Source organism: Pongo pygmaeus, chromosome 6 (genome assembly GCF_028885625.2).
Source record: "Pongo pygmaeus isolate AG05252 chromosome 6, NHGRI_mPonPyg2-v2.0_pri, whole genome shotgun sequence".
NCBI classification, from domain to species: Eukaryota; Metazoa; Chordata; class Mammalia; order Primates; family Hominidae; genus Pongo; species Pongo pygmaeus.
In genome coordinates this window covers 6908268-6935878 of record NC_072379.2, presented here as the reverse complement: position 1 = coordinate 6935878, position 27611 = coordinate 6908268, and the positions used below count along the sequence as shown (strand labels likewise).

Genomic DNA, 27611 nt, shown 5'->3' with positions numbered 1-27611 from the left:
AGTAGAATCATAAAAAATTCTCAATTAATCAAAAGGAAGGAAGACAAACAAACACATTTTAAAAAGAAACAAAGAAGATGAGACTAAAAGAAAGCAAAGACAACGGACTATAACCTAACTAGTTTTATCAATAATCACATTACATGTAAACAGTCTATACATCCCCAATTATGAGACAGAAATAGACTGATGAAAACAAGCAAGATCCAAATCTTGCTGCCTACAAGAAATAATACTTTAGATATAAAGATGCAAATAGGTTAAAAGTAAAAGGATGGAATAAGATATACCATGCATGCATTACTCAAAAGAATGCTACATAAATAACAAAGCATATTTCATAGCCTGGAATATTAGCAGGGATTAGGAAGGCCATTTTGCAAAGTGGTTAATTAATCAACAGGACGTAATAACCTTGAACATTTATGCATCTAATATAACACATAAAGCAAAAAGTGGTAAAATTGCAAAGAGAAACAGAACCACAACTGCAGCAGGAGATTTCAATCCCCTCTGCCCGACAATTGATACAAGTAGGCACACAATCAACAAGGATATAATACACCTGAATAACACAACCAACCAACTTGATCTCATTAACATTTATCAAACACTCCACCCAATCAGAGCAGAACAAGCCATCTTCTCAAGCATGCGCAGAATTTTCCCAAGACAGATCCTATTCTGAGCCATAAATTTAAGAGGTTCCATGTAGTATTCCAGACAAAAATTCACAGTCTAAATCTAATGAAGAAAGATCAGGGAAACCTAAATTTAAAGACTTCTATAAAATCATTGGCCTGTATTCTTCAAATATTATAATGGCACTGAGGAACAAATCTGTATTAAACAGACTTAAAAAGCATGAAAACTAAAGGAAATTGACAGTCCTAGACTGAATCTTCTACCAAAAACTAAAAATTGCTATAAAGGAAATTATTGGGAAATTGGCAAAACTGGAAAATTAACTATAGTTTAGATAAAAGTATTAAATCAATGATAAATTTCCTGAATTTAATTACTGTGCTATGGATATTTAATAGAATGTTCTCGATTTTATGAGATATAATCTAAAACTTTACAGGGTAAAGAGGCATGACATATCATACCCACTCTCAAATAGTTCAGAAAATATATATATAAATATATATACACACATATATGTATATAAGCATATAAATGATTAATGTGGGAAAATGTTAAGAATGAAGTTATCTGAACAAAAGGAAGTATCTGGGATTTCTTTGTAAAATCTTGCAATTTTTCTGAAAATTTGAAATGATTTCAAAATAAAATGCTGAATAGAAAATAATGCTATCAAATATATATTATATGTATATATTTGCTATCAAATATATCAAATATATTTCAAAAGGACTCAGAAACCAACTTAAAGGGATTCCATCTGGCCAAAGATGGAACCACTTAATTTTCAAAAAGAATCACAACTTCGATGTACTGAAGTATTTACTATCTGTTTAAACCCATGAGCTCATAATGGTAACAAAACAAAAAAACCTTCCTGCTTAGAAGCCTACTCAATATTTTAGAAACTGTCTTTCCTGCATGAATTACATAACCAAATAGAGAATAGAAATTTATCTTTAGAAAAGTATTCTAGGCCAGCTATGGTGGCTCATGTCTATAATCCCAACACTGGCAGGTCAAAGAAGAGGATCACTCGAGCCCAGGAGTTCAAGACCAGCCTGGGCAACACAGCGAAACCTGTCTCTACTAAAAATTAAAAAATTCACTGGGCATTGTGGCACATGACTGTACTCCCAGCTACTTGGGTGGCTGAAGTGGGAGGATCACTTGAGCACAGGAGTTTGAGGCTGCAGTGAGCCATAAATGGCCAGCCTGGGCGACAGAGTGAGACTCTGTCTCCAAAAAAAGAAAAGAAAAGAAAGGTATTTTCACTAGTAAATAAAGAAGAAATGGTAGAATTAGCAGATCGCCATTTTGCCTCCCCTAATGAACTAGTAAATCACAGCAATAATCAACAGTCAATAGTTCTTAACTTCACAGAAACAAAGAAGGTAACACATGCCTCCAGAAGCAGATAAATGCCACGTATGGTACAGCTGTGTGAAAAGAATTGAACATAAACCTGATTAGACTTCCAGATCAAACTACCAATTTTACAAGGCATACAAGATATTTTTTAAAAATGTGCTAAAGGTGAAACAAGGGTAACACAATCCAAACTGAGGATAACCAACTCAGTTTCTTCAAAACAATGAGCACACAAGAGACATACTATGGGAACTATTAAAAGATTTAACCCAACTGCCACATGGATTAAGAGAGTATTATGGGTTATTCCTAGCCCCTTTCAAAAAGATTCCTTATTGGCCAGGTGTGGTGGCTTACACCTGTAATCCTAGCACTTTGGGAGGCCAAAGTGAAAGGATTGCTTGAGGTCAGGAGTTTGAGACCAGCCTGAGCAATACAGTGAGAATACATCTCTAGGCCGGGAGCAGTGGCTCACGTCTGTAATCCCAGCACTTTGGGAGGCCGAGGCGGGCAGACTGCCTGAGCTCAGGAGTTCAAGACCAGCCTGGGTGACCTGGTGAAACCCAGTCTCTACTAAAATACAAAAAAAATTAGCTGGGTGTGGCAGCATGCGCCTGTAGTCCCAGCTACGCGGGAGGCTGAGGCAGGAGGATCTTGTGAGCCCAGGAGATTGAGGCTGCAGTGAGTTGTGATCATGTCTCTACACTCCAGCGTGGGTGACAGAGCAAGACCCTATCTCAAAAAAAGAAAGAAACAAACAAAACAAAACAGAACAAAACAGACTTCATCATTTAAAGACAAACAGAAATACTTACAGACGAATGTTTTTAAAAGCCAAGAAAAGAGAGACTCCATGGAGAAAATATCAGTATGGAAGTAACAGATGTCAAAGGCAGACAAATGGTCCTGGGAGGCAGGGGCTAGGAAATGCCCGCTGGATTTGACTGCAATTAAATCACTGGTAATCTTTACTGACTGACTCAGCAACGTGAAAAGGACAAAACTAAAACACTGAGAACTGAAATGAGAAACAGAAATGAGGAAATCTTCACAAGAGAGTAACTGTTTATATTGTTTGCTCTGCAACCCAAACAGAAAGATGAACAAATATTTGAAGGATGATCATGTCATTCATTCCCCCCATGATCCAGGACTCAAGAGTAAAACAGAATTCTGTCCACTTGGATCACAATATCTCCGTCCCTGGAAAAATTACATGCACCAAGTTCTCCTTGGGCAGCAGGCCTCTGCTTACATAAGCACCAACAATAAGCCATAAGTTACAGTAATTTGATGGTTGTTATTAGGAAAGCTATCCGCAATTATATCAACCGGAATGAAGAAATTTTTCCAAGTCCTAGAAAATCTTTTAAATCCACAAGTAACAAAATTGGTTTCTCCTTATAATCAATGCAAGCAATGTCATGGATGGTGATATGGTTTCGGTTTGTGTCGCCGCCCAAATCTCATGTTCAATTGTAATCCCCAATGTTGGAGGTGGGGCCTGGTGGGAGGTGATTGCATCATGGGGGCAATTTCCCTTTTGGTGCTGTTCTCCTGACACTCAGTGACTTATCACAAGATGTGGTTGTTTAAAAGTGTGTAGCGCCTCCCCCTCCCTCTTCCTCCTGCTCTGGTGATGGAAGATGTACCCACTTTCCCTTCACCTTCCACTATGACTGTAAGTTTCCTGAGGCCTCCCCAGCCATGCTTCCTATGATAGAGCCTGCAGGCGTGAGCCAATTAAACCTCTTTTCTGTATAAATTACCCAGTCTTGGTTATTTCTCTCTAGCAGTGTGAGAATGCACTAATACAGATGGCATTTTCCTTTTGTGATGACTGCCAAGAATATCAGTCCTGGGTGCAGCTCAATTTCAACAGCCTTAAAATATACTACCCACACATACAAGCTTCACAAAGCATTTTTGGTGCTGATCTGCCACAGTAACTATATTTTACAGGACAATGTCTATTTCCACATTCCCATTTAAAAATATGAATCCTGGCTGGGCACGGTGGCTCATGCCTGTAATCCCAGCACGTTGGGAGGCTGAGGCGGGAGGATCACCTGAGGTCAGGAGTTTGAGACCAGCCTGGCCAACATGGTGAAATACTGTCTCTTCTAAAAATACAAAAAATTAGTTGGGCACGGTGGCACATGCCTGTAATCCCAGCTACTCGGGAGGCTGAGGCAGGAGAATCGCTTGAACCCAGGAGGTGGAGGTTGCAGTGAAGTGATATCATGCCACTGCACTGCAGCCTGGGCAACAGAGCAAGACTCCATCTCAAAAAAAAAGAAAAAAAAAGTATGAATCCTTACAAACCTCTCAAAATGCATCATAAAATAAAGTGGAGGAACATCCGCACAAGCAGGAAAACTCACCTGCAATGTATTCATTTTCTGCTGCTCTTGGAAACGTGCAGAGACGGTGGCTGGTAGACCTAGAGGGCCAGAAGCAGGTCATTGAAGTCATGAGTGCTCTGGCCTGCAAATGCAGGAATCTCCTGCATAAGAACCACAAAAGAAAGCTCAATAGGCTAACACCCTGTGAACACTCAGCCTGCAAACACTCAGAAGGGCCTAAAAGAGTGATACAGGGTTTAGCCATGTTGGCCAGGCTGGTCTCAAATTCTGGCCTCAAGTGATCCGCCTGCCTTGGCCAACATGGCGAAATCCCATCTCTACTTAAAAATAACAAAAAACTTAGCCAGGCACAGTGTCACATGCCTGTAGTCCCAGCTACTCAGGAGGCTGAGGCACGAGAATCCTTTGAACCTGGGAGGTGGAGGTTGTAGTGAGCCCAGACCACGCTGCTGCACTCCAGACTCGGTGAGAGACACTGTCTCAAAAAAAAAAAAAAAGTGATAGGGGAAGCATGCACTTGTAACTATGTAACTCTAAGATAATCAGGTAGTAATTAGATGAGTTAGACTCTCATGGGTAACATGACTCCTTTTACAAATAGTCTGCCATCATCAAATACAACCTGCAAAAAGAAAAAAAAAATTCCCATTATACGGCTCATGTTTTTTGTGGTTTGTTTGTTTGTTGAGACAGGGTCTCAATCTGCCACCCAGGCTGGAGTGCAGTGGTGCATTCACGGCTCACTGCAGCCTCCACCTCCTGGGCTCCATTGATCCTGCCACCTTAGCCTCCTGAGTAGTTGGGACCACAGGTGCATCCCAGCATGCTTGGCTACTTTTGTATTTTTTGTAGCGTCAGGGTCTCCCTATGTTGCCTAGGCTGGTCTCTAACTCCTGGTCTCAAGGGATACTCTTGCTCTAGCCCGGCAAAGTGCTGGGATTACAGGTGTGAGCCACTGCATCCGGCCCGCATTTTCTTATTGTCTCTTTAAACTGCTTAAAATCAAAGAAGCCATAGGAATTGAGTATGTGAGCTCTCAGAAATGAAATGAATGTGTATAAAATATGGTTTTGTTTCTAAATTATCTAACTGAACTTGGTTATTGCTGCACTTAATAATCTTCTATTAAGAAAACTAGGATACGGAAGAAAGAACACTGGCCTGGGAGATAAGACTCCTGAGTTCTACTATGAGCAACTCTACCCACAAAGCCGGTGACCCGGTCAAGTCACCCACCTGCTAAGGCCCAGTCTCTTCCCCTAGCAACTGAGGCAGCAAGAGAGAATCCCTGCAGACTGTTCCCGCATAACTAGGAGTCTCCAGGGCAGATCTAAGGGGGGAATCAGCAGACACTCAAATGAGAGAACAGAGGTGCTGACGGACGTTTAGAGGCGGTCGAAATCTGGAGCACGGAGAGGAGGAAGAAGGGCTGTTAGGGGTTGGGGGGAGTGGAGACGACGTCCGCAGCTGAGGCTGGTGACACCCTCCACGCCCCGGTAAGCCTCCTCCTCTCAGATCTTCCCATGCAGCGCCTGTTCGGTGCAGCCGGACGTTGCCCTCAAACCCAAACACACGTCTCTCTCAAAAGCGATCGGGACCCTCCCTCTGCCCCACACTCTAAGGTCCCCAACACACGGTGACTTCACCCAGGCTCTTCTCGCTCCGGGCCCGAAAACCCAAGACCTACCCTCCTGGGGCTCCGCAGCCTCTGCCCCACGGCTCCCGAGAGGCCGCGGCGGGGCTGCTGTCGCTGGCGCGCGTCTGCTCGCGAGGTCCCCTCTTGTCCACCTCCCCAAGGCTGTTCTGCTCCCGAGGGGCCCGGGCCGGGCCTACGGGGCAAATCCAGGCAGGTGTCCTTCCCGGGACCCAGGTCCGCCTCCCTGGGGCTCACCGTACAGCAGCGGCCTGGGCCAGGGGCCTCCAGGACACACACGGGCCAGGCCCAGGTCCCGCCCCTCTTCGCCTCCGCCGCCACCTCCGCCACCTCCCGCCCGGCCCCTCTGGCCCCAGCGCCGCCGGCTCCGGGGCTCACGCTCGGGGATCCCCGCTCGAGCCTCCACCCCGCCCGCACGAACCCTGGCCCGCACAGCCCCGCGCCCGCCTAGTTGCTGGCCGGGCGGTCAGCGTCCAGCCCCGCAGCCTCCGCGATTCTCGTCCACTGGAGGCCAAAGCCTGGGAACTAGAGCAAGCGGTGACCTAAGGACGCACAGGAAGCGAGGGCAGTGCGGCGGCAGCGCGCGTGCGCGAACACGCACACAGGGAGAGGTGCACACGCGCAGGAGTGCACCGGAAGTCCGCCTCCCAGGGCCCACCGTTGGTCCCAGGACAAGGGCCGGACTCTCTTTCCCATGAGCCTACCAGCGCCCCCCAAGTTTACCGGCCGTTTCAAATGTCTCTACCCCGCCTAAAGGTTAAGAAGCTCCGGGCTATATGAGCTTTAGCAGCCCTGATCCCCGGACTGAACTTCGCATTTGTCTTTACTCCCTTTTAGGGTCAAGTCCAGGGCTGCGGGATTGGGTCCTGGAGCCCAAGGCCTCTGGGTTAGAACCGAGTTTCCCACAATGAGAAGGAAAGGAAAGAGTGTATCATGGTCACTGTGCTGAAATGGTAAGAGAAGTTTCACTCAAATACTAGGACAGGATAAATGCCCAGCTATGCTTTCCAAGGAAGAAAAAGAAAATAGAATTTGTGGCCAGGCGCGGTGGCTCACGCCTGTAATCCCAGGACTTTGGGAGGCCAAGGAGGGCGGATCGCGAGGTCAAGAGATAGAGACCATCCTGGCCAACATGGTGAAACCCTGTCTCTACTAAAAATACGAAAATTAGCTGGGCGTGGTGGCGCGTGCCTGTAATCCCAGCTACTCGGGAGGCTGAAGCAAGAGAATCGCTTGAACCCGGGAGGCGAAGGTTGCAGTGAGCCGAGATCACGCCACTGCACTCCAGCCTGGTGACGGAGCGAGACTCTGTAGCTTTTCTAGATCACACAGTGAATGCCTAAAAACGTAGAGAAATCAGGAAATACACAGATCAAACAAAGAAAAGAGATACCTGTGATCTCACCTTCCCCAGGAGGATTATGTTTAGGGTTAGGTTATTTCGACCAAAAAGAGTCAAAGTCTGTAAAGAGTTTTATTCTCGGCCTCCTATTTGAGTGACCATGGCTGGTGACACTGCCTCAGGGGGTCCTGAGAAGGTGGGCCCAAAGTGGTTGGTTGGGTTACAGCTTGGTTTTATACATCTTAGGGAGACAGCAGTTACAGGCAAAGACATAAATCAATACATGGGAGGTATATGTTGGGTCAGCCTGGAAAGTCTTTCAGGTCACTAGTAGATTCAAAGATTGGCAGTTGGTTCAGAGTTAAGTGTTGGCTGAACAGTTGGAAGACGACATAAAGAAATGGGCCATTGCGGTGGCTCATGCCTGTAATCCCAGCATTTTGGGAGGGTGACCTGGGAGGATCACTTGAGGCCAGGAGTTCAAGGACAGCCTGGGCAACACAGCAAGACCCCCATCTCTACAAAAAAAAAAAAATTATCCAGGTGTGGTGGTGCATGCCTGTAGTCCAAGCTACTCAGGAGGCTGAGATGGGAGGATCACTTGAGCCTGGGAAGTTGAGGCTACAGTGAGCCATGATGGTGCCACTGCACTCCAGGTTGGGCAACAGAGAAGAAGAGAAAGAGAGGAAGGAAGGGAGGGAGGGAGAGGAAAGAGGGAGGGAAAGAAAAGAAAAGCTTGAATTAAGATAAAGGGGACTATGGAAACCAAGGTTCTTGTTATGTAGGTGAAGCCTCAGAACGGACTTCAGAGAGAATAGATGATGAATACCTCTTATTGGATCTTAAAAGGTGTCAGACTGTCCAGAAAAGACCTGGACTCTTTTCTGTAAGGGAAGGAGATTCTCTACAGAATGCAAATTTCCCCCAAAGAGATGGCTTTGCAGGACTATTTTAAAGTGTGTCAAAGAAAATATATTATGGGGTAAAATACTATGATCTCCTTCAGGGACTGCTATCTGTCATGTGATGCTATATCAGAGTCTGGATGGAGTTGGGTATCTTACTGATACAAAGAGCCTGTTTTGTCAGTCTTATGATCTGTATTCTAGTGTTAATGTTGGTCAGCTGTGCCTAAACTCTGAAGGGAGGAGAGTATGACAAGGCATATCCGACCCCCTCCTTCCCGTCATGACCTGAATTAGTTTTTCATGTTTATTTTGGATCCTGCTGGTCAACAGGGTAGTCCATTCAGCAGTTGTGGGGGCTTAGAATTTTATTTTTGCTTTACAATTAAAATGCCAATTTTCAAAAATGGGATCATAAGGACAATGATTCATCACAATTTTTTTGTGAAATCTAACAGTGTTCTTGCCCAGTTGTTTCATAAAAACTGGTAAGGAAAAGACTAAAAATAAATTATTCTGAGGCCAGGAACAGTGGCTCATGCCTGTAGTCCCAGCACTTTGGGAGGCCGAGGCGGGCAGATCATGAGGTCAGGAGATTAAGACCATCTTGGCCAACATGGTGAAACCCCGTCTCTACTAAAACACAAAAAATTAGCTGGGTGTGGTGGTGCCCACCTGTAGTCCCAGCTACTTGGGAGGCTGAGGCAGGGGAATCATTTGAACCCAGGAGGCGGAGATTGTAGTGAGCCGAGATCACGCCACTGCACTCCAGCCTGGTGACAGAGCAAGACTCCATCTCCAAATAAATAAATAAATAAATAAATAAATAAATAAATAAATTATTCTGTTAACCTAGAATATTCTCTCCACAAATTCAGAAAATAAAGAAAACAATTTTATTATTGAATAAGCATTAAACCAGACTGTGATGCCCATCACAGGTGATCCATTAATGAGATGCAAAGAGAAATAAAGCCTTTTTTTTTTTTTTGAGACAGAGTCTCGCTCTGTCGCCCAGGCTGGAGTGCAGTGGTGCAATCTCAGCTCACTGGAACCTCTGTCTCCCCAGTTTAAGTGATTCTCCTGCCTCAGCCTCCCAAGTAACTGGGAGTACAGGAACATGCCACCACGCCTGGCTAATTTTTTGTATTTTTAGTAGAGACGGGGTTTCGTCATGTTAGCTAGGATGGTCTCGACATCCTGACCTCGTAATGTGCCTGCCTAGGCCTTCCAAAGTGCTGGGATTATAGGTGTGAGCCATGGCACCCAGCCAAAGCCTCCTTTTCATATAGCCTGGCAGATACAATCCATTGCATACATGCTCTCAAGATAAACAGTAACTTATCCTCATGTAAAAGGGCTTGCTATGCTTTTTTTTTTTTTTTGAGACAGCGTCTCATTCTGTCATCCAGGCTAGAGCGTAGTGGTGTGATCTTGGCTCACCGTAACCTCCACCTCCTGGGTTCAAGTGATTCTCGTGCCTAAGCCTCCGTAGTAGCTGGAATTACAGACATGTGCCATCATGCCCAGCTAATATTTGTATTTTAGTAGAGACAGAGTTTCACCATATTGGCCAGGCTGGACTCAAACTCCTTCTTTTGATTTCTGTGTGGCTTCAAGTGATCTGCCCATCTTGGCCTCCCCCAGAGTGCTGGGATTACAGGTGTGAGCCACCGCGCCTGGCCTGCTATGCATTCTTAAACACTCATCCTAAATTCACCTGGAAATCAAGGTGGCCACCCATGCTAGTTAATTACCTGTATCCGATGAAAAAACAAAACTTCTCATATCTCCTTGACAAGCAGGTAGTAACAGCTCAAGGTGCCTAGGCTAAACTCCCTAGGCAACAGAAAGATAGGGACACTATCTTCCTCGAGGTTTACATTTCAAAGACAAGACTCTCAGGCTCTTAAGAAAAAAATTCCTGGGTTGTGGCCCAGCACGGTGGCTCACACTGGTAATCCCAGCACTTTGGGAGCCCGAGGCAGGTGGATCACCTGAGGTCAGGAGTTCAAGACCAGCCAGACCAACAAAGTGAAATCCCATCTCTACTAAAAATACAAAAATTAGCCAGGCGTGGTGGCAAGTGCCTGTAGTCTCAGCTACTCAGGAGGTTGAGACCAGAGAATTGCTTGAACCCAGGAAGAGGAGGTTGCAGTGAGCCGAGATCGTACCACTGCACTCTAGCCTGGGTGACAGAGCGAGATTCTGTCTCAAAAAAATAAATAAATAAATAAATAAAAAATTCCTGGGTTGTAATTTTGGCAAGAAGTTCATTTACCTTTTTAAAAGATTTAGATACATATCAAAGGCACAAAAGAAGTTACTTATATTACAATGTCTATCAAGGAAATACTCTTTAAAAAGGAGAGGAGAAAAGGTTAATTTACCTTTTGGCAAATAAGACAAACTTAATCTTTTTTTTTTTTTAGAAAATCCGTACAGTGAGGGCTGGGCACAGTGGCTCACATCATCTGTAGTCCCAGCACTTTGGGAGGCCAAGGCAGGCAGACTGCTTCAGGCCAGGAGTTCAAGACCAACCTGGGCAACATGGGAAAACCCTATCTCTACTACAAATACAAAAATTAGCTGGGCGCAGTGGTGCGCGCCTATTGTCCCAGCTACTCTGGAGGCTGAGACATGAGAACCGCTTGAACATGGGAGGCAGAGGTTGCAGTGAGCCGAGATTGAGCCATTACAATCCAGTCTGGGCAACAACAGCAAAACTCAGTCTCAAAAAATAAAAAAAAATAAAAAACAAAAACAAAGAGCCTGTTTTCCATCTCCCTGCCACAGAGCTGTCTGCAGTAATTTCATTCGCTTTTCTCCTCAGGGTTTACTGGGTTTCTGGGTTCCAGAAGGGGAAGTTCTCTTCAAGGTACAGAAACCACAACTCCGCAGAGAACCACAGAGATGGCAGCGTGACCAGACCCGGGTCAGGTGTGGCGAGGCTGCTAGGCTGAGACTTGGGCTGAACTTCCGCTGCAGGACTTATTCCCATCAGCACCAAAGCTGCTGGAGGGGATCACCCAACAGCAAAGGAGGTGGGGGTGCAGCTTGGAGGCTGTTTCAGAAGGTCCCACTGAGCCAAGGACTCAAGGCCTGGCCATGGCCCTCCCAAGTGAGGCCCAGATCATATTTCACCATGCTCAGAAAACCTTGTCTGCTCATTTCATTCCATAGTGACTTTGCTTTCTTTAGGATCTCTCTTGCACTGTCCAACGCAGAGAGTTCCAAATCTGAATGGATTCCAGTGACGGAGTTAAATCAGGCCCCACCTCAGCTTTTGAATTACAATCAACAGGGCTGGGTCCCAGCATCTGTATCTTAATGTTCCTCCATGTGATCCTCATGTTGAAAGGCAGGTATTTGCAAATCCCTTTTTTTGGGGGTGAAGGGTTTTTTTAGAGATGGGCCTCACTCTGAGGCCCAGCCTGGAATGCAGTGGTGGGATCACAGCTCACTGCAGCCTGGAACTCCTGGCCGCAAGAAATCCTGCCACCTTGGCCAACCAAAGTGTTGGGATTACAGGAGTGACCACTGTGTCCGGCCAGGAAAGCCCTTCTGTTTCACTTGAATGGTGTTTCTGCAGCACACCTACAGCCATTGCTGTATTAAACTGCATCACTGTGGGAAAAGAAAAGGCGAGAGGTGACTGTTTTGCTTTTTTCTGAACATATCAGACCAAACCTGGGCTGTTTAGCTTTTTTTTTTTTTTTTTGAGATGGTGTCTCGCTCTGTCACCCAGGCTGGAGTGCAGTGGTGCAATCTTGGCTCACTGCAACCTTTGCCTTCTAGGTTCAAGTGATTCTCCTGCCTCAGCCTCCCAAGTAGCTGGGATTACAAATGTGCACCCCCACAACCAGCTAATTTTTTCTGTATTTTTAGTAGAGACGAATTTCAACATGTTGGCCAGGCTGGTCTCAAACTTCTGACCTCTGGTGATCTGTCTGTCTCGGCTTCTTAAAGTGGTAGGATTACAGGCATGAGCCACCACGCCTGGTTTGCCCATGTTTTGACAATGTATCAACATCATTTAAGATGGGCACTGCCTCAGTGTAGTGTGTCTAGACAAGGTGGCCAGAAGAGGGGAATATGCAAACCAGGCTTGAAGATGGGTTAAATCAGAGATTTCATTCCACAAAAGAGAAATTTTAACGGGGTCAGAACATTGATCTTCTAATATCTGAAAGCCTGTTAACTAGGAGAGAGATAGCAAACTGTTTTGTTGTAGGAGGACCCACCCAGCTCTGACGGTTTAAAGTGTCATGAATGCAAATTTGAACTTCAGAAAAGCAGAGTTTCCTAACAATAGGACTTCCACAGCAATGGGATCTGCTTCTTTGCTCAGTCTGTGCCTTTCCCATGAGCAAGAGACCCCTAGGAGAGCTGCAGCCCATTAGGAAGCCGTGTGGGAACTCACTCACAGGTTCTTTATTTTTTTTTTGAGACGGAGTTTTGCTTTTGTTGCCCAGGCTGGAGTGCAATGGTGTGATCTTGGCAAACTGCAACCTCCGCACCCCAAGTTCAAGTGATTCTCCAGCCCTCCCTCCCGAGTAGCTGGGATTACAGGCACCTGCCACCATGCCTGGCTAATTTTTTGTATTTTTAGTAGAGATGGGGTTTCACCATGTTGGCCAGGCTGGTCTCAAACTCCTGATCTCAAGTGATCCACCCCCTTTGGCCTCCCAAAGTGCTGGGATTACAGGCGTGAGCCACTGAGCCTGGCCAGGAACCCACAGGTTTTTTGGATGGTTTCTGAATGTCACGCAACTCTTTTATTTTTTATCAAAAAAATTTTTTTTTGACACAACATCTTGCTGTGTTGCCCAGACTGGAGTGCGGTGGCCAGATCATAGCTCACTGCAGCTTCTAACTCCTGGGCTCAAGCGATCTTCCTGTCACATGAGTCTCCCAAGTAGGTGGAACACAGGTGCCAGCCACCACACCTGGCTAATTTGGTTTGGCTTTGTTTTTTTAGAGATAGGGTCTTGCTATGTTGCCTACACTGGTCTTGAACTGCTGGCCTCAGGCAATCTTCCTCCCTTGGCCACCCAAAGTGCTGGGATTACAAGCATGAGCCATTGTGCTCAGCTGAGATTTTTTGACTTAGTCTTTTTGTACATGTGATATTTTATTCATAGAATCCATAAATGGTAGTGAAATTTCTGAGTTCAGAGCAATACATATGATATAAAACTTGATATATAGACTAGAGTTTCTTAGCTGAACTGGAGGGGCTGGCTTTAGGTAATCCATGGACTCCCTGAAATTGGGGACACCACTGGAAATATGTGTGAGCTCATGGACAGTTTCCTATGACTTTCGGGCCTCAAAATATCTCTTGGATTCGAAGATGCCTTAGGGCAGAGGGCGCGTGTGCCCCCAGTATAGAATATCGGACAGCGAATGTCAGTAGACATTTGGCAGAAAAGCTCTGCCAAATTGAGTGCTCTGATGTGACTTTTTCATCAAGTCAGTGCTCCTGGGATCTCTTGTACATGATCATCTCACTCTTGTAAGGTTTCATCGTTTCTGCTTACCCTAGTTTTCTTTCCCACCTTGTTCTCTCTCCCACCAGACTGGACTCTGAAATGGGCATGTACAGAGAAGAGGAGACCCCACCATGCTTCAGGCTTTGAGTGGAGAGGAGACAGCCTCTGCTGGGACAGGGAACAGAGGGATGCAGAGACCCTGAAGATGCTTTTGGACAGTGGTCTGAGGTTGGGACAGTGGCAGGAGATACCATTAACTCAGGATCTCCAGGACAAGAGATCAGCCTGGCAGTTACATGTGTTTTTCTTCAAACTGGTTGCCAGGTTGGAATGACCAATGACATCAGAGATTCCAACCTTCCTGATTGGAAGGACCGGACTCCATGGGCTCCTGGGAGCTCAGGTGGACAACAGCATCTTCTCAGAGCTGTTCTCCACTCCTGACTTCTCCCAGCCTCGAGAATTGACAACACACTCTTCTAGGTCCTAACAGAGTCCAGAAGGCAGCCTTGGACAGAACAGAGACTAGGTTCTGTGGGACGGGACAGATTTTGGGAAAGATCATGACCAGCCATCAACCGCACCCCCAGGATGAGGAGCAGAGCCCCCAGCCGAGCACCTCGGGGTACCCCCTCCAGGAGGTGGTGGATGATGAAGTGTCGGGACCATCAAGTGAGGGGACTAGAGGAAGAAGAGGTAGGATAGGATTGACTAAGATGAAGGAAGGGGGCCGGGTGCAGTGGCTCACGCCTATAACCCCAACACTTTGGGAGGCTGAGGTGGGCGGATCACCTGAGGTCAGGAGTTCAAGACCAGTCTGGCCAACATGGTCAAACCCCATCTCTACTAAAAGTACAAAGATTATCTGGGTGTTAGTGGTGTGCGCATGTAATCCCAGCTACTCGGGAGGCTGAGACAGGAGCATCGCTTGAGGCTGGGAGGAAGAGGTTGCAGTGAGTCAAGATTGCACTACTGCACTCCAGTCTGGGTGAGAAAGTGAGATGCTGTCCCAAAAAAAAAAAAAAAAAAGCGTCAGAGATCAGGAAGGAGAACCTGAGGCAGGTGTGTGGGAAGAATGGAGAAATTCAGGCCGGGTGCAGTACTCACATCTGTAATCCCAGCACTTTGGGAGGCCAAGGCAGGTGGATCACTTGAGGCCAGGAGTTTGAGACCAGCCTGGCCAACATGGTGAAACCCCGTCTCTACTAAAAGTACAAAATTGAGTTGGGCATTATGGCAGGCACCCATAATCACAGCTACCTGAGAGGCTGAGGCAGGAGAATAAGTCGAATCTGGGAGATGGATGTTGCAGTGAGCTAAGACTGCACCACTACACTCCAGCCCGGGAGACAAGGCAAGATTCTGTCTCAAAACAAACAAACAAAAAAAGGGAGGGACTCAGAGAGCCAGGGACCAGGGAAGGACATGAGGAAGTGTTCTGAGGACAGAGAGACGGAAGAATGGGGAGGGGAAGGAGTGGCACATGGGGCTCAAAAGAGGAGAAATTCAGAAAGATGGCTTGGAGAAGCCAACAGTCTGTGAGGCTGGGGAGGATGGAGAGTGGTTTGGGGTTTGGGGTCGGGGTCTAAGGTGATCAGTTGCAGAAGCATTACATGGTGGCCTGGTTTCTTTACTCAGCCCCTGGGGTAGATTGCAGCCCCCCATGTAGGTCCTTTTGCTGGAAAAGGAAGAGGGAGTGGTTGGACAAATGTGAGGAGGAGCCAGAGAAGGAGCTCACCCCCGAGCCTGAGGAGACCTGGGTCGTGGAGATGCTGTGTGGGCTCAAGATGAAGCTGAAGCAACAGCGAGTGTCACCCGTGCTCCCTGAGCACCACGAGGCCTTCAATAGTCAGATTGGTAGGAGGACACCACAGACAGCACCTCCAATCCTGTTCTTCTAAAAAAGAGGAAACTTCCAATAACCACTATTTTCCAATGGGAAAAATATGCCCCCAGTGGGTGAGCTCTCCATGTGGGAGGACTCAGAAGTGATCACTCATGAGGGACGCTTAGGAGACAATAGAGGATTAAGCTAGACTTGATAAAGGTCAGCGCTTGGGATAAGAAAGCTTGGTTTCGGGCCAGGTGAGCTTATGCCTGAGATCCCAGCATATTGGGAGGCTGAGGCAAGGGGATTGCTTGAACTCAGGACTTTGAGGCTGCAGTGAGCTATGACTGCACCACTGCACTCCAGCCTGGGTGACAGAGCAAAACCCTGTCTCAAAAGAAAAACCAAGGCTGGGCATGGTAGCTCATGCCTGTAATCCCAGCTACTCAGGGGACTGAGAGGAGAATCGCTTAAACCCGGGAGGCAGAGGTTGCAGTGAGCCGAGATCACACCAATGCATTCCAGCCTGGCCCACACAGTGCGACTCTGTCTCAAAATAAATTAATAAATAAATAAAAATAAAAATCAAATAAAGAAAAACAAAATCAATAAACAAAGAAAGTGGCTTCAGCTGTGCCCTCTGAAACTTAATGTCTCTTACTGACTTTTCTAAACCTAAGTGTCTCCATCCATAGTGGGGGATACCAAGGCCATGGTCACACCCTGATGTGACTGTCTCATGAGGAAATGATGGGAATTCCTTTATGACTCTGCAGTGGTCCCTCCGTGTCTGCTGGGAGGGCATCCTGGCTTATTCCCAGCTCTACATCCTGTAGATTCTCACACCCAGGACCTCCTTCGGCCTCTTCTCAGGGGAGTCTTAGAGTGGGAGCCTCTCTCCCTTGCCCAGTGAAAGTCATTCTCCCCTCTCCCATCCACCTCACCCATGGCAGCAATCCTGAGACTTACCCCCCGGGAGGCATACTTCTCCTCGCTGCCCTGCTGCTCCCACAGAAAGCTTCTCACGCTGACATCTGCCCTCTAATAACAGAGGATCCTGTGATTAAAAGATTCCTGGCCTGGGACAAAGATCTGAGGGTGTCAGACAAGGTAAGGTTGTTCTCCATGTAACTGTGTTCCTGCTTCAATGCACCGCCAGAGGGAGGGCGCAGCTTCCAACCCACACTTCTCCTTCCACCACCTCCCACCAGGTGCTCCTATGTTTTTTTGTGGGTTTTTTTTTTTGTGAGACAGAGTCTTGCTCTGTTGCCCAGGCTGGAGGGCAGTGTCTCAATCTTGACTCACTGCAGCCAATGCCTCCCAGGTTCAAGCAATTCTCCTGTCTCAGCCTCCAAGCAGCTGGGATTACAGATGTGAACCACCACACCTGGCTAATTTTTGTGTTTTTAGTATAGATGGGGTTTTGCCATGTTGGCCAGGTTGGTCCTGAACACCTGACCTCAGGTGATCCACCCGCCTTGGCCTCCCAAAGTGCTGAGATTACAGACGTCAGCCACTGTGCCCCACCAGCTCCCATGATCTTGAGTCTTGGCACCCACACATTTTTTTTCTGAGATAGAGTCTAGCTCTGCTCCCCAGGATGGAGTGCAGTGGCATGATCATAGCTCACTGCAGCCTCTAATTCCTGGGCTCAAGCAATTCTCTTTCCTCAGCCTCCTGAGGAGCTGGGACTAGGCACATGCCACCATGCTCAACTAATTTTTGAAATCTTTGTAGAAACAGGGTCTCGCTACATTGCCCAGGTTGTTCTCAAACTGTTGGGCTCACGTGATCCTCCTGTCTCCACCTCTCAAAGTACTGGGATCACAGGCTTGAGCCACCACTCCCGGCTATTCTTGGTCTTTTTATGATTTGTCAACATCTCCCTCAGGACTCTGCTGGTCTCTTGCAGAGTGAATGAATAGCCCCTGCCTCTCCTATGGGTCCTTTAGGATCTGAGCCCTGGGCCACAGTCTGGCCACAGCTCTGAAGCTGCTGGCCCCTCTACTCTCAGCTCTTTGAGACAGTTCTCTGCCTGGCACACGAAAGACCCTCCTGACACCAGCCGACCTAGACACGCCCCGTCCAAAGATCCCATCAGAGCCCACCATCCTGGGAGCATTACCAACATCCCTTCCTCCAGCTTCTTGGATTTGCATCTGACCATCAAATACCCCTCTACCCCGCTATTTCCAAATGAGTACAGTCACCCCAACACTGAGGTCCCTTCTCTGATGGGCAACCCCTCCCCAGACCCTCATTCCCCCTCTCCACAGTCTTCCTCTTCCAAGATGTGACCTCTCCCTCTCTGTGTTCCCGTCTCTCCATCAGTATCTCCTGGCTATGGTCATAGCGTATTTCAGCTGGGCCAGCCTCTTATCCTGGCAATACCAATGCATCCATTTCTTCCTGGCTGTGTGAGTGGTTTGCTGCCTCCTATCGGTCAATACCCAACGCCCTGGGACAGCGGGAGAAGTGGGATTCCAGCTTTCATTTATTCTTTCACCTATTTGTCCTCTTTACTCTGTGTACAAAAAAGACAAGATTATACTATCTTGTTCTTAGACTGTTGTTTCTAAAAGGAAACTCAGGCTGGGAGCGGTGGCTTATGCCTGTAATCCCAGCACTTTGGGAGGCCCAGGCAGGCGGATCACCTGAGGTCAGGAGTTCGAGACCAGCCTGGCCAACATGGCCAAACCCCGTCTCTATTAAAAATAGAAAAATTAGCCGGGCATGGTGGTGTGCACTTGTAATCCCAGCTACTTGGGAGGCTGAAGCAAGAGAACTCCTTGAACCCAGGAGATGGAGGTTGCAGTAAGCTAAGGTTGAGCCACTGCACTCCAGCCTGGATGACAGAGTGAGACTTTTTCTCCAAAAAAGAAAAAAAAGCAAAAAAAAACAAAAGGCAAAAAAAAACAAATTCCAACACCAGTGTACAAATAAAAGAATAAAACAAAAGGAACCATAAACCGCTCCTAAGGGGAGAAGAAAAGGAGCAAAGGAGCGGACACGACACTTCCCCCAGCAAGCAGACGTTTCCGGTTCTTCTCTCTCTCTCCTTCTCACATCAACCGCAAACGCCATCGACCTCCTCCGGGTTCCCACGACAGAGGCCACAGTTCAGGTCCCCCTCGCATCACTCGAATCCACAGTCAAATGCTCCCTGCTGGCGTCTCCTGGAGTCTCTCCCCAAGCCAGGGGGCTCCCTAGTGCACCCTGAGCATCTTTCCAAAGCACAACGCCCTCAATGCCCACCTGAACAACTTCCTTAGCTGATGTCTTGCTAAATCGAGGCCAGGGTCCTCAGTGCCAATTCCACCCTCTCTACAATCTCTACAAGCACACTGGCTCGCCTTCTTGGTGTTTCCTGGCTTGGCTTCACCGCTCCTTCCAAATGCCCTCCACTCGACTTTGCGTTTGTGTTTTCTGTTTGGGTGTCCTGCACACATGTGGTTCTGAAGGGAAGGACCCATTCCTTGAAGTCAGTTCACTCCACAGCCTCTGTGATGCCTTCCCTCATCTTCCAACTTCTGCATGCCCGTAGCTCTCCAGTTACATCCTATTATAATGTGACACTGGGATTAGGTCATCTCCCCTGATTCCTACCAGTCCCATTAGACTAGATGCCTGTAGAAGGCAGGGTCCTGGCAAAATATCAATGTATTCAATTTCTTTTATTTTTTTGAGACAGACTTGCCCTGTCCCCCAAGCTGGAGTGCAGTGGTGAGATCATAGCTCACTGCAGCCTCCATATCCTGGGCTCAAGCGATCCTCCCACCTCAGCCCCTTGATTAGCTCCGACTACAGGGCTGTGTCACCACACCGGGACAGTTATTTATTTATTTATTTATTTATTGAGACAGAGTGTTGCTGTGGCCTCTCAGGCTGGAATGGAGTGGCCCAATCTTGGCTCACTGCAACCTCCGCCTCCCGGGTTCACACAATTCTTTTTTTTTTTTTTTTTGAGACGGAGTCTCGCTCTGTCTCCCAGGCTACAGTGCAGTGGCGTGATCTCCGCTCACTGCAAGCTCCACCTCCCACTTTCACGCCATTCTCCTGCCTCAGCCTCCCAACTAGCTGGGACTACAGGTGCCCGCCACCACACCCAGCTAATTTTTTGTATTTTTAGTAGAGATGGGGTTTCACCGTATTAGCCAGGATGGTCTCAATCTCCTGACCTTGTGATCCACCCACCTCAGTCTCCCAAAGCACTGGGATTACAGGCATGAGCCACTGCGGCTGGCCGGGTTCACACAATTCTTATGCTTCAGCCTCTTGAGTAGCCAGGACTAACAGGTGTGCCACCGCACCAGGCTGATTTTTGTATTTTTAGTAGAGATGGGGTTTCTCCAGGTTGACCAGGCTGGTCTCGAACTCCTGGTCTCAAGCGATCCACCTGCTTCAGCCTTCTAAAGTGCTGGGATTGCAGGCACGAGCCACTGCATCTGGCATATTTCTTATATTTTTAATAGAGACGAGGGTCTTGCTATGTTGCCCAGGCCCATCTCAAACTCCTGGCCTCAAGTGATCCTCCTGCTTCGGCCTCCCAGTGTGCTGGGATTCCTCGCATAAGCCACCACTCTTGGTCACCAGTTGGGTTTTTGTCTCCATCCTGAAGGAATGGGAGATGCCCTTCAGCAGGTCTCTGTCCAGCAGAGCCCTCCTGAGGAAGGCGTGGCTCTCTGCAGGGTGGGTGCCCATCCTGAGCTGAGGACGGTCCCCTGCCCTCCTCTCTAGGAAGCTGACCTCAGCCGGAGGTCTCTCCTGGTGGTGCCCCTGAGCAGTAACCTGACAGCTGTCCCCAGCTACTTGGCCAATGACATGGAGGAGGACAGCGAGACCCCCAAACAAAATATCTTCTACTTCCTGTACGGGAAGAACTGCTCTCAAATAGCCTTGTGCCATAAGCTTCAGTTCCAGTTCTTCCATTCCGTGCGCTGCAGGGCTTGCGTTTCCCTGGAGGAGTTCGAGGAGGTGGGTGGGGCCTGGGGAGGTGGAGGAGGTGGGGAGGAATCAGGTGGGCTGGAGGCTGGATGAGGGAAGAGAGGAGTATCCTGGGGAGTCCCCATCTTCTTAAGGGGCATCTGTTTTTCCAGATCCAGGCTTATGACCCAGGGCACTGGGTGTGGGCGTGAGATCGCGCCCGCCTTTCCTAGAGCTCCAGGGACCGTGGAGGCCTGAGGTCATCGGCCTGAGAGAAGGTACATCTGCTTCCTCCGGGGTAAAGGCAGAATATTGGGGTCTATTTTGGAAATCCGAGGAACCCAATTGCTTGATCCAGCTTCAAGCCTGGGCAACATGGCGAGATCCCCTCTCCACAAAAATACAAAAAGTAGCCAGGTGATGTGGGAGGCATCTCTACTCCCAACTACTCAGGAAGCTGAGGCAGGAGGATCACTGGAGCCTGGGAGGTTGGGGCTGCAGGGAGCCCTGATTCTGCCACTGCACTCCAGCCCGGATGACAGTGAGACCCTGCCTCAAAAATAATCATAAATACTGAGTTCAAGGAGGTTCATTATGATGGACGCACTTGAGTTACCGATTTGGGTCGAGGGTTCAGTGAAGCTTTGGTTTACATTTTATGCAGCTAACCACGTTGAGCACAGAGCATGAGACTTCATCATGAGAAGGCAGGATTATGGATTAGGCTTCTGGACTCGGGGTTCATGATGTTGTCACATTAGAAACAGATCTAGCATGGTTACAAGTTTAGCTCTTAAGTGACACTAAAGGCCCCAGCTGTGATGAAGTCCAAAGCCACATTCTCTGAGGGTGCCCTACTCCCTGGGCAGACCCACCCAAAGTCCTTGCTATGAAGCAGATCACTGGGGCTGACCTTGGGTGTATTGAGTTTCGGAGTCAGGGTCATCAAAGTGTGAGTTTCACAGTTGAACACGATGGTTCAGAAGCAGGCTATGGAATGAAGGACAGGAGATAAAATTGGATTTCTCAATTGCTCTGAACTCTAGTTAGACTTGACATGGGATGTGAATAACCTTCCTGTCTAGACAGCTGCCTCCTTGAAGTGTGACGTCCTCTCTCTCACTTCCAGAATGCTGGGCCCAAGGGAGATGCGGATTTTCAGCAAGAACTTTATTCCAATGCTAATGGCAGGCACCAGGAAGGAGGACAGGAGCCGTTTGTGCAGGTCATCTAGAAGAACTTGGACTGTTCTAGACAGAGCTGAATAGAGTGATCACATTGTCTTCCTAGGACCGGAGCGGGGGTACTTCTAGGAATCCATAGAGAACAGTGAGAAACCAGGGGTGTTTCCGGTTCCACCCCTTCCTGCAGCGCCACCTCCCTTTTTATATTGCTGAATTCCAACCTCCCTGGGGCGGAACCTGGAGATCCTGTTTCCTATGGACTTGCTTACTGCAGTCCAGGAGCATTTGAAGGCACAGAGCAGACCCTCAGATTGGCACGGAATTCTTTGTAAAATATGAGGGCCATAGACTGTAACAGACAGCTTCATGCACACTATGCATTTATTGGTTTGTTTGGAAAATGTTGGCCATTGAATTATTAATAGTTTTATTTCAAATAGTTTGGAAATTGTTGTACTTTTGAAAACATGCTGCTCCTGTAGATTTTTTGATGAGAGTTATAGCTGTTATATATACATAATGATAATTTTCTTTTCATTTTAAGAGAATCCTTTTTATCCTAAATCTTTTATTATCTTTAAAATGTTTTCTGTATTATTATATGTGCCTCTGAAGCGAGTACACTTTTTATCTATGATACTTACATAATAATCTTTTCCCTTTATAGCTATTGGTAGTTCTACTAAGTTCTCGTCATAGAAATTTTTATTTGCTGTTTAGATTTGTGACTGAATTGTGAGAATTCAGTTGTGATTTTTAACATGTCTTAGATATATACTAACATGTCTAATATACACTATATATTTTATTGGTTTATTTTGAAAAAGATGGGCATAGAATCATTACTATATTTATTTAAAATATTTTGAAAATACTGGTATTTTTGAATAGACACCATTCCTATAAAGTTGTGAGATGGGTGTTATAGCTGCTATATACACATAAATATAATTTTGTTTTCCTTTTTAAGAGAGGATTTTTTTTATCCTAAACCTTTTATCTTTAAATCTTTGTATCTATTATTATATGTGCTGCTGAGGGGAACACTCTTTTTATCTATGATACTTAATATATGTATTACACTTACAGCTACATGATAGTTCCCCTAAATTCTTATAAAAATAAATTTTTATTTGATGTTTACTGTATGTTTTTGAAATGTGAGAATTCAGATGTAATTTTTTACCTTGTATTGGCATGTTTGTATGTTACTTTAAAGAGGATGTGTGTTCTAAGGGAGGACATGAGCTATGTGTTTTCAAGAGAACAATGCAGTGCGTCTCTTGGGGAGACATAATAAAGATGAAGTTTTCTCACCTTCACAGTGAGTGTGATCATATTGGTCTGGATTGATTATTTGCTGTCATGTGACATTTTTCCTCAATGGGGTTTTGGTTATTTGAACATATTAATTAGCTCTAGAAGATAATCCTGCATTATTTTTTATGTAGAGAAAAACACAAGGCTGGGTGCAGTGCTCACACCTACATTCCCAGCACTTCTGGAGGTCATGGCGGGAGGATCACTTGAGGCCAGGAGTTTGAGGCCAGCCTGGGCAACATAGCATCAACATCTATTTTTTAAAAATTGTTTTAAAAAGAAAAATAATAGAAGAGAAGGCCGATCCCAAGCTAGAGGTTTTGTTTGTTTGTTTGTTTGTTTGTTTTGGAGAGAGAGTCTCGCTCTGTCTCCCAGGCTGGAGTGTAGTGGCACAACCTCGGCTCACTGCAACTTTCACCTCTGGATTCAAGCGAATTCTCCTGCCTCAGCCTCCCAAGTAGCTAGGACTACAGGCACCCAACTGTACCTCCGACTAACTTTTGTAAAAATAATAGAGACAGGGTTTCACCATGTTGGCCAGGCTGGTCTCCAACTCCCGACCTCAAGTGATTCGCCTGTCTTGGCCTTCCAAAGTGCCGGGATTATAGGCATGAGCTACTGTACCCACACCCCAAGCTAGAGTTTTAAAGCAGGAAATGAGGGAAAGATATTGAGAGAGGAAAACCAGGTGCAGTGGCTCACTCCATTGATTCCAGCAGAAATTCGAGACCAGCCTGGCCAAATGGTGAAACAGTCCTCCACATGACTCTGCTTCCTTCAGTACCTCTTTAGGAAATAAGCCGAGGTACTTCCCTGGGGAATTTCCTTTTTCTTTCTTCCTTTCAAGATGGAGTCTTGCTCTGTCACCCAGGCTAGAGTGCAGTCGTGCGATCTTGGCTCACTGCAATCTCTCCCTATTGGGTTTTAGCAATTCTCCTGCATCAGACTTCTGAGTAGCTGAGATTACAGGTGCGTGCCACCATGCCCAGCTAATATTTGTATTTTTAGTAGAGACAGGGTTTCACCATCTAGGCCAGGCTGGTCTTGAACTCCTGACCTTGTGATCCACCCGCCTTGGGCTACCAAAGTGCTGGGATTACAGGCGTGAGCCACCGTGCCCGGACTTCTTTTTTTATTTTTTGAGATGAAGTTTCGCTCTTGTTGCCCAAGCTGGAGTTCGATGGTGCAATCTCAGCTCACTGCCACCTCCTCCTCCCAGGTTCAAGTGATTATCCTGCCTCAGCCTCTCGAGTAGCTGGGATTACAGGCACCCAGCACCAAACCCAGCTAACTTTTTGTATTTGTGGTAGAGATGGGATGTCACCATGTTTGTCAGGATGGTCTCGAACCCCTGACCTCTAATGATCCACCCGAATTGGTCTCCCAAAATGCTGGGATTACAGGCATGAGCCACTGCGCCCAGCCACTCCCATACTTCTTTTGGCCAAGGCAGTACAATTCAGAAGAACCTTGCCAGGGAAGACTGGCAAACGGACATCAACATGATACCTATGGCTCCTGGAGAATTTAGATACCTCCTGGTTCTAACTGATATCTTTACCAGTTACACGGGGGCTTTTCCATGCGAGACTGAAAATGCAGGAGATCACTGATCAACCTTCAACTATTCACTAGCAGAACACTGAGGGGACTGTGCGGTCACCAATACCTCCTATTGCACTTGGATAAAGACCTCCCGGGAAATAGAGATGAATAGAAAGGAAATAGTCAAACAAGCAGAATGGCTGCATTCCTTCAACCAGAAGGGTTCATTAGTCTGTTTTCATACTGCTATAAAGAACTACCTGAAACTGGTTAATTTATGAAGAAAAGAGGTTTAATTGACTCACAGTTCTGCAGGCTGTACAGGAAGCATGGCTGGGGAGGCCTCAGGAAACGGACAATCATGGCAGAAGGCGAAGTGGAAGCAGGCACGTCTGGCTACGGTGGAGCGGGAGAGACAGAGAGAATGAAGCAGGACGTGATGCACGCTTTTCAACAACCAGATCCCACGAGGGCTCACTCACTATCATGAGAACAGCAAGGGGGAAGATGGTCCCCATGAGCCAATCACCTCCCACCAGGTCCCTCCCTCAACACTGGGAATTACAATTTGACATGAGATTTGGGTGGTGACACAGAGCCAAACTGTATCAAGGGTAGTTGAACCACCGAGATTTATGTATTTGTTTATTTATCTAGAGAGGGAGTCTCCCTCTGTCACCCAGGCTGGAGTCTCACTGCAACCTCCGCCTCCCGCGTTCAAGCGATTCTCCTGCCTCCGCCTCCCGATTGGCTGGGACTACAGCACACACCACCACGCCTGGCTAATTTTTGTATTTTTAGTAGAGATGGGACTTCACCGTGTTGGCCAGGCTGGTCTCCAACTCCTGAGCTCAGGTGATCCGCCTGCCTTGGCCTCCCTTTTGGTAAGATTACAGGTGTGAGCCACAGTGCCCAGCCAACCACTGAGATTTAGAAAGCAGTCGAGTCCACTATACCGCACCTCACCTGGTTTCTTCCTCTGTTGGGGCCCCTTGTGGCCACTGTTTTCCTGGTACTTTTCAGTCCTATATATTTAAAGTGATGGTGAGCTGTTTGTTCTCCAGGCTCCAACACTTCCACCTTCGGCCTGTATTACAACAACAATACCAGCCCTTCAAGCAACTCTGGGTGACCCCAAAACTCGTTTGAACTCAGCAACCCAAGAGTTTCATTCCTCTAACTTTAGGGGACTCAGTGCCCCTGGTCAGCATGAAGTAGATACAGAAGCATGACCTCCATCCCTAATCCCTCAAGAATGAGGGGTGGAAGGTGTCGGCAGGCAGGTGGGGGCATGCTTTGCAAATCTGGAACTGCATCAGACTAAATCTAGTTCAACTTTTTTTTTTTGACGGAGTTTTGCTCTTGTCACCCAGGCTGGAGTTTAATGGCGCGATCTCGGCTCACTAGAACCTCCGCCTCCTGGGTTCAAGCAATTCTCCTGCCTCAGCACATCACCACCCCTGGATAATTTTTGTATTTTTAGTAGAGGCAGGGTTTCACCATATTGGCCAGGCTGGGCTGGAACTCCTGACCTTGTGATCTGCCCGCCTCAGCCTCCCAAAGTGCTGGGATTACAGGTGTGAGCCACTGCACTCCACGTCCATTTCAACTTTTATGTAATGTAGTTGGCAGTTGTTTTCCAATTGCCATGGATCCGTGGGTTGAAGGTCATATACTCTGAGCATGCCCAGATTAACCAAGCATGCGACCATGAAGTGGAACCTAAGTGCTCGGACTCAGGAGCTGGGACCCATTTAAGAACCAGACACCCTGTGGCAGGAGCTAGGAACCAATGAGATTGAGTTTTGGTGTCACTCCATGGCAGGATCCAGTCAGATCACACCTCCCAGCATTACTTCATCGCAAGATCCAATCAAATCACACCTCCTTACCCTATGCTTATAAAACCTGACATGGCCCCCAGCTGGGAAAGGGAGATTTGAGCATTTCCTCCTGTGTCCTTGCTAGTTGACTTACAAAAAAGCTTTATTTCTCAAAAGCTGAAGCCTGGCCTCTGTACACATTGGGCAGCGAGTGCATTGACTGCTAGATAACATATATGTGAACTACATGTGGACTTGAATTTCCAAAACATTTGATTTGGTTTCAGTAAAAAATACTTTTCTAGCACGTTAAAGCAATAGAAGTTCAATTTCTCTTTTTTTGTAAGAATTTGGACAAATTCAATTTATATAAGTACATATACACCTCTACAAGCCAATCAGAACAGCAAACCTTTAAAAACTCTATATCATGGCTCATGCCTGTAATCCCAGCACTTTGGGAGGCTGAGGTGAGCAGATCGCTTGAGCCCAGGAGTTCAAGACCATCCTGGGCAACATGGCAAAACCCCATCTCTATAAAGAATACGAAAATTAGTTGAATATGGTGGTACACACCTGTAGTCCCAGCTAATTGGGAGGCTGAGGTGGGAGGAACACCTGAGCCCAGGTAGGTTGAAGCTGCAGTGATCTGTGATCGCACACACTGCACTTCAGCCTGGACAACAGAGTGAGACCCTGTCTCAAAAACAAACAAACTCTATATCTACTTTAATACCATTCAGAGGTGGAAAAACATTAGACATTCACACAATCAGAGGTAAAGACCTTTCTAAATTACAGACACATAGACATACAAAGAAATAGAGCTTAGAGCTTCAATTCTAAAATTTCACACATGGGTCAAGAGTAAACACAAAAATGCAAAAACTCACCCTTCCAGATATCAAAGAGCTCTTCTCCTCCCAGTGGGCATGAAATTCTTAATTGATTTCAGCTCAAAATAGACAGACAAATAGAATAACAAATCAGACTCTGTGGTCTCTCACCCAACAGAGATTAGGTCTTTGCAAACATTAATCTCACTACAGAGATCACCATGTGATCAGACCATAAAACCAAATTCCTAGCCCAGCGCGGTGCTTCACGCCTGTAATCCCACCACTTTGGGAGGCTGAGGTGGGTCTACCACTTGAGGTCAGGAGTTCGAGACCAGTCTCGCCAACATGGAAAAACCCCGTCTCCACTAAAA

General features: G+C 46.9%; 2 protein-coding genes across 2 annotated transcripts in view; one reads left to right on the top strand and one right to left on the bottom strand.

Annotated features, from left to right (window-relative positions):
* LOC129040831 (protein PMS2CL-like) overlaps window positions 1–6616 on the bottom strand; it is a 29169-nt gene extending 22553 nt beyond the window's left edge. Inside the window, 3 exon segments of the mRNA XM_063668102.1 lie at window positions 4401–4522; window positions 5619–5712; window positions 6458–6616. Coding sequence (XP_063524172.1) covers window positions 4401–4415 — 15 coding nt within the window. The 5' untranslated portion in view covers window positions 4416–4522; window positions 5619–5712; window positions 6458–6616.
* Window positions 6617–6669: 53 nt separating this feature from the next.
* On the top strand, window positions 6670–23044 carry LOC129041047 (speedy protein E18-like). Its single transcript, XM_054496174.2, has 8 exons — window positions 6670–6989; window positions 13865–14450; window positions 15417–15635; window positions 16658–16716; window positions 17938–18023; window positions 20412–20580; window positions 20703–20807; window positions 21659–23044. The coding sequence occupies exons 2-7, from the start codon at window positions 14342–14344 to the stop codon at window positions 20739–20741; spliced, it is 681 nt and encodes a 226-aa protein (XP_054352149.1). The 5' UTR covers window positions 6670–6989; window positions 13865–14341; the 3' UTR covers window positions 20742–20807; window positions 21659–23044.
* The last annotated feature ends 4567 nt before the right edge of the window (window positions 23045–27611 follow it).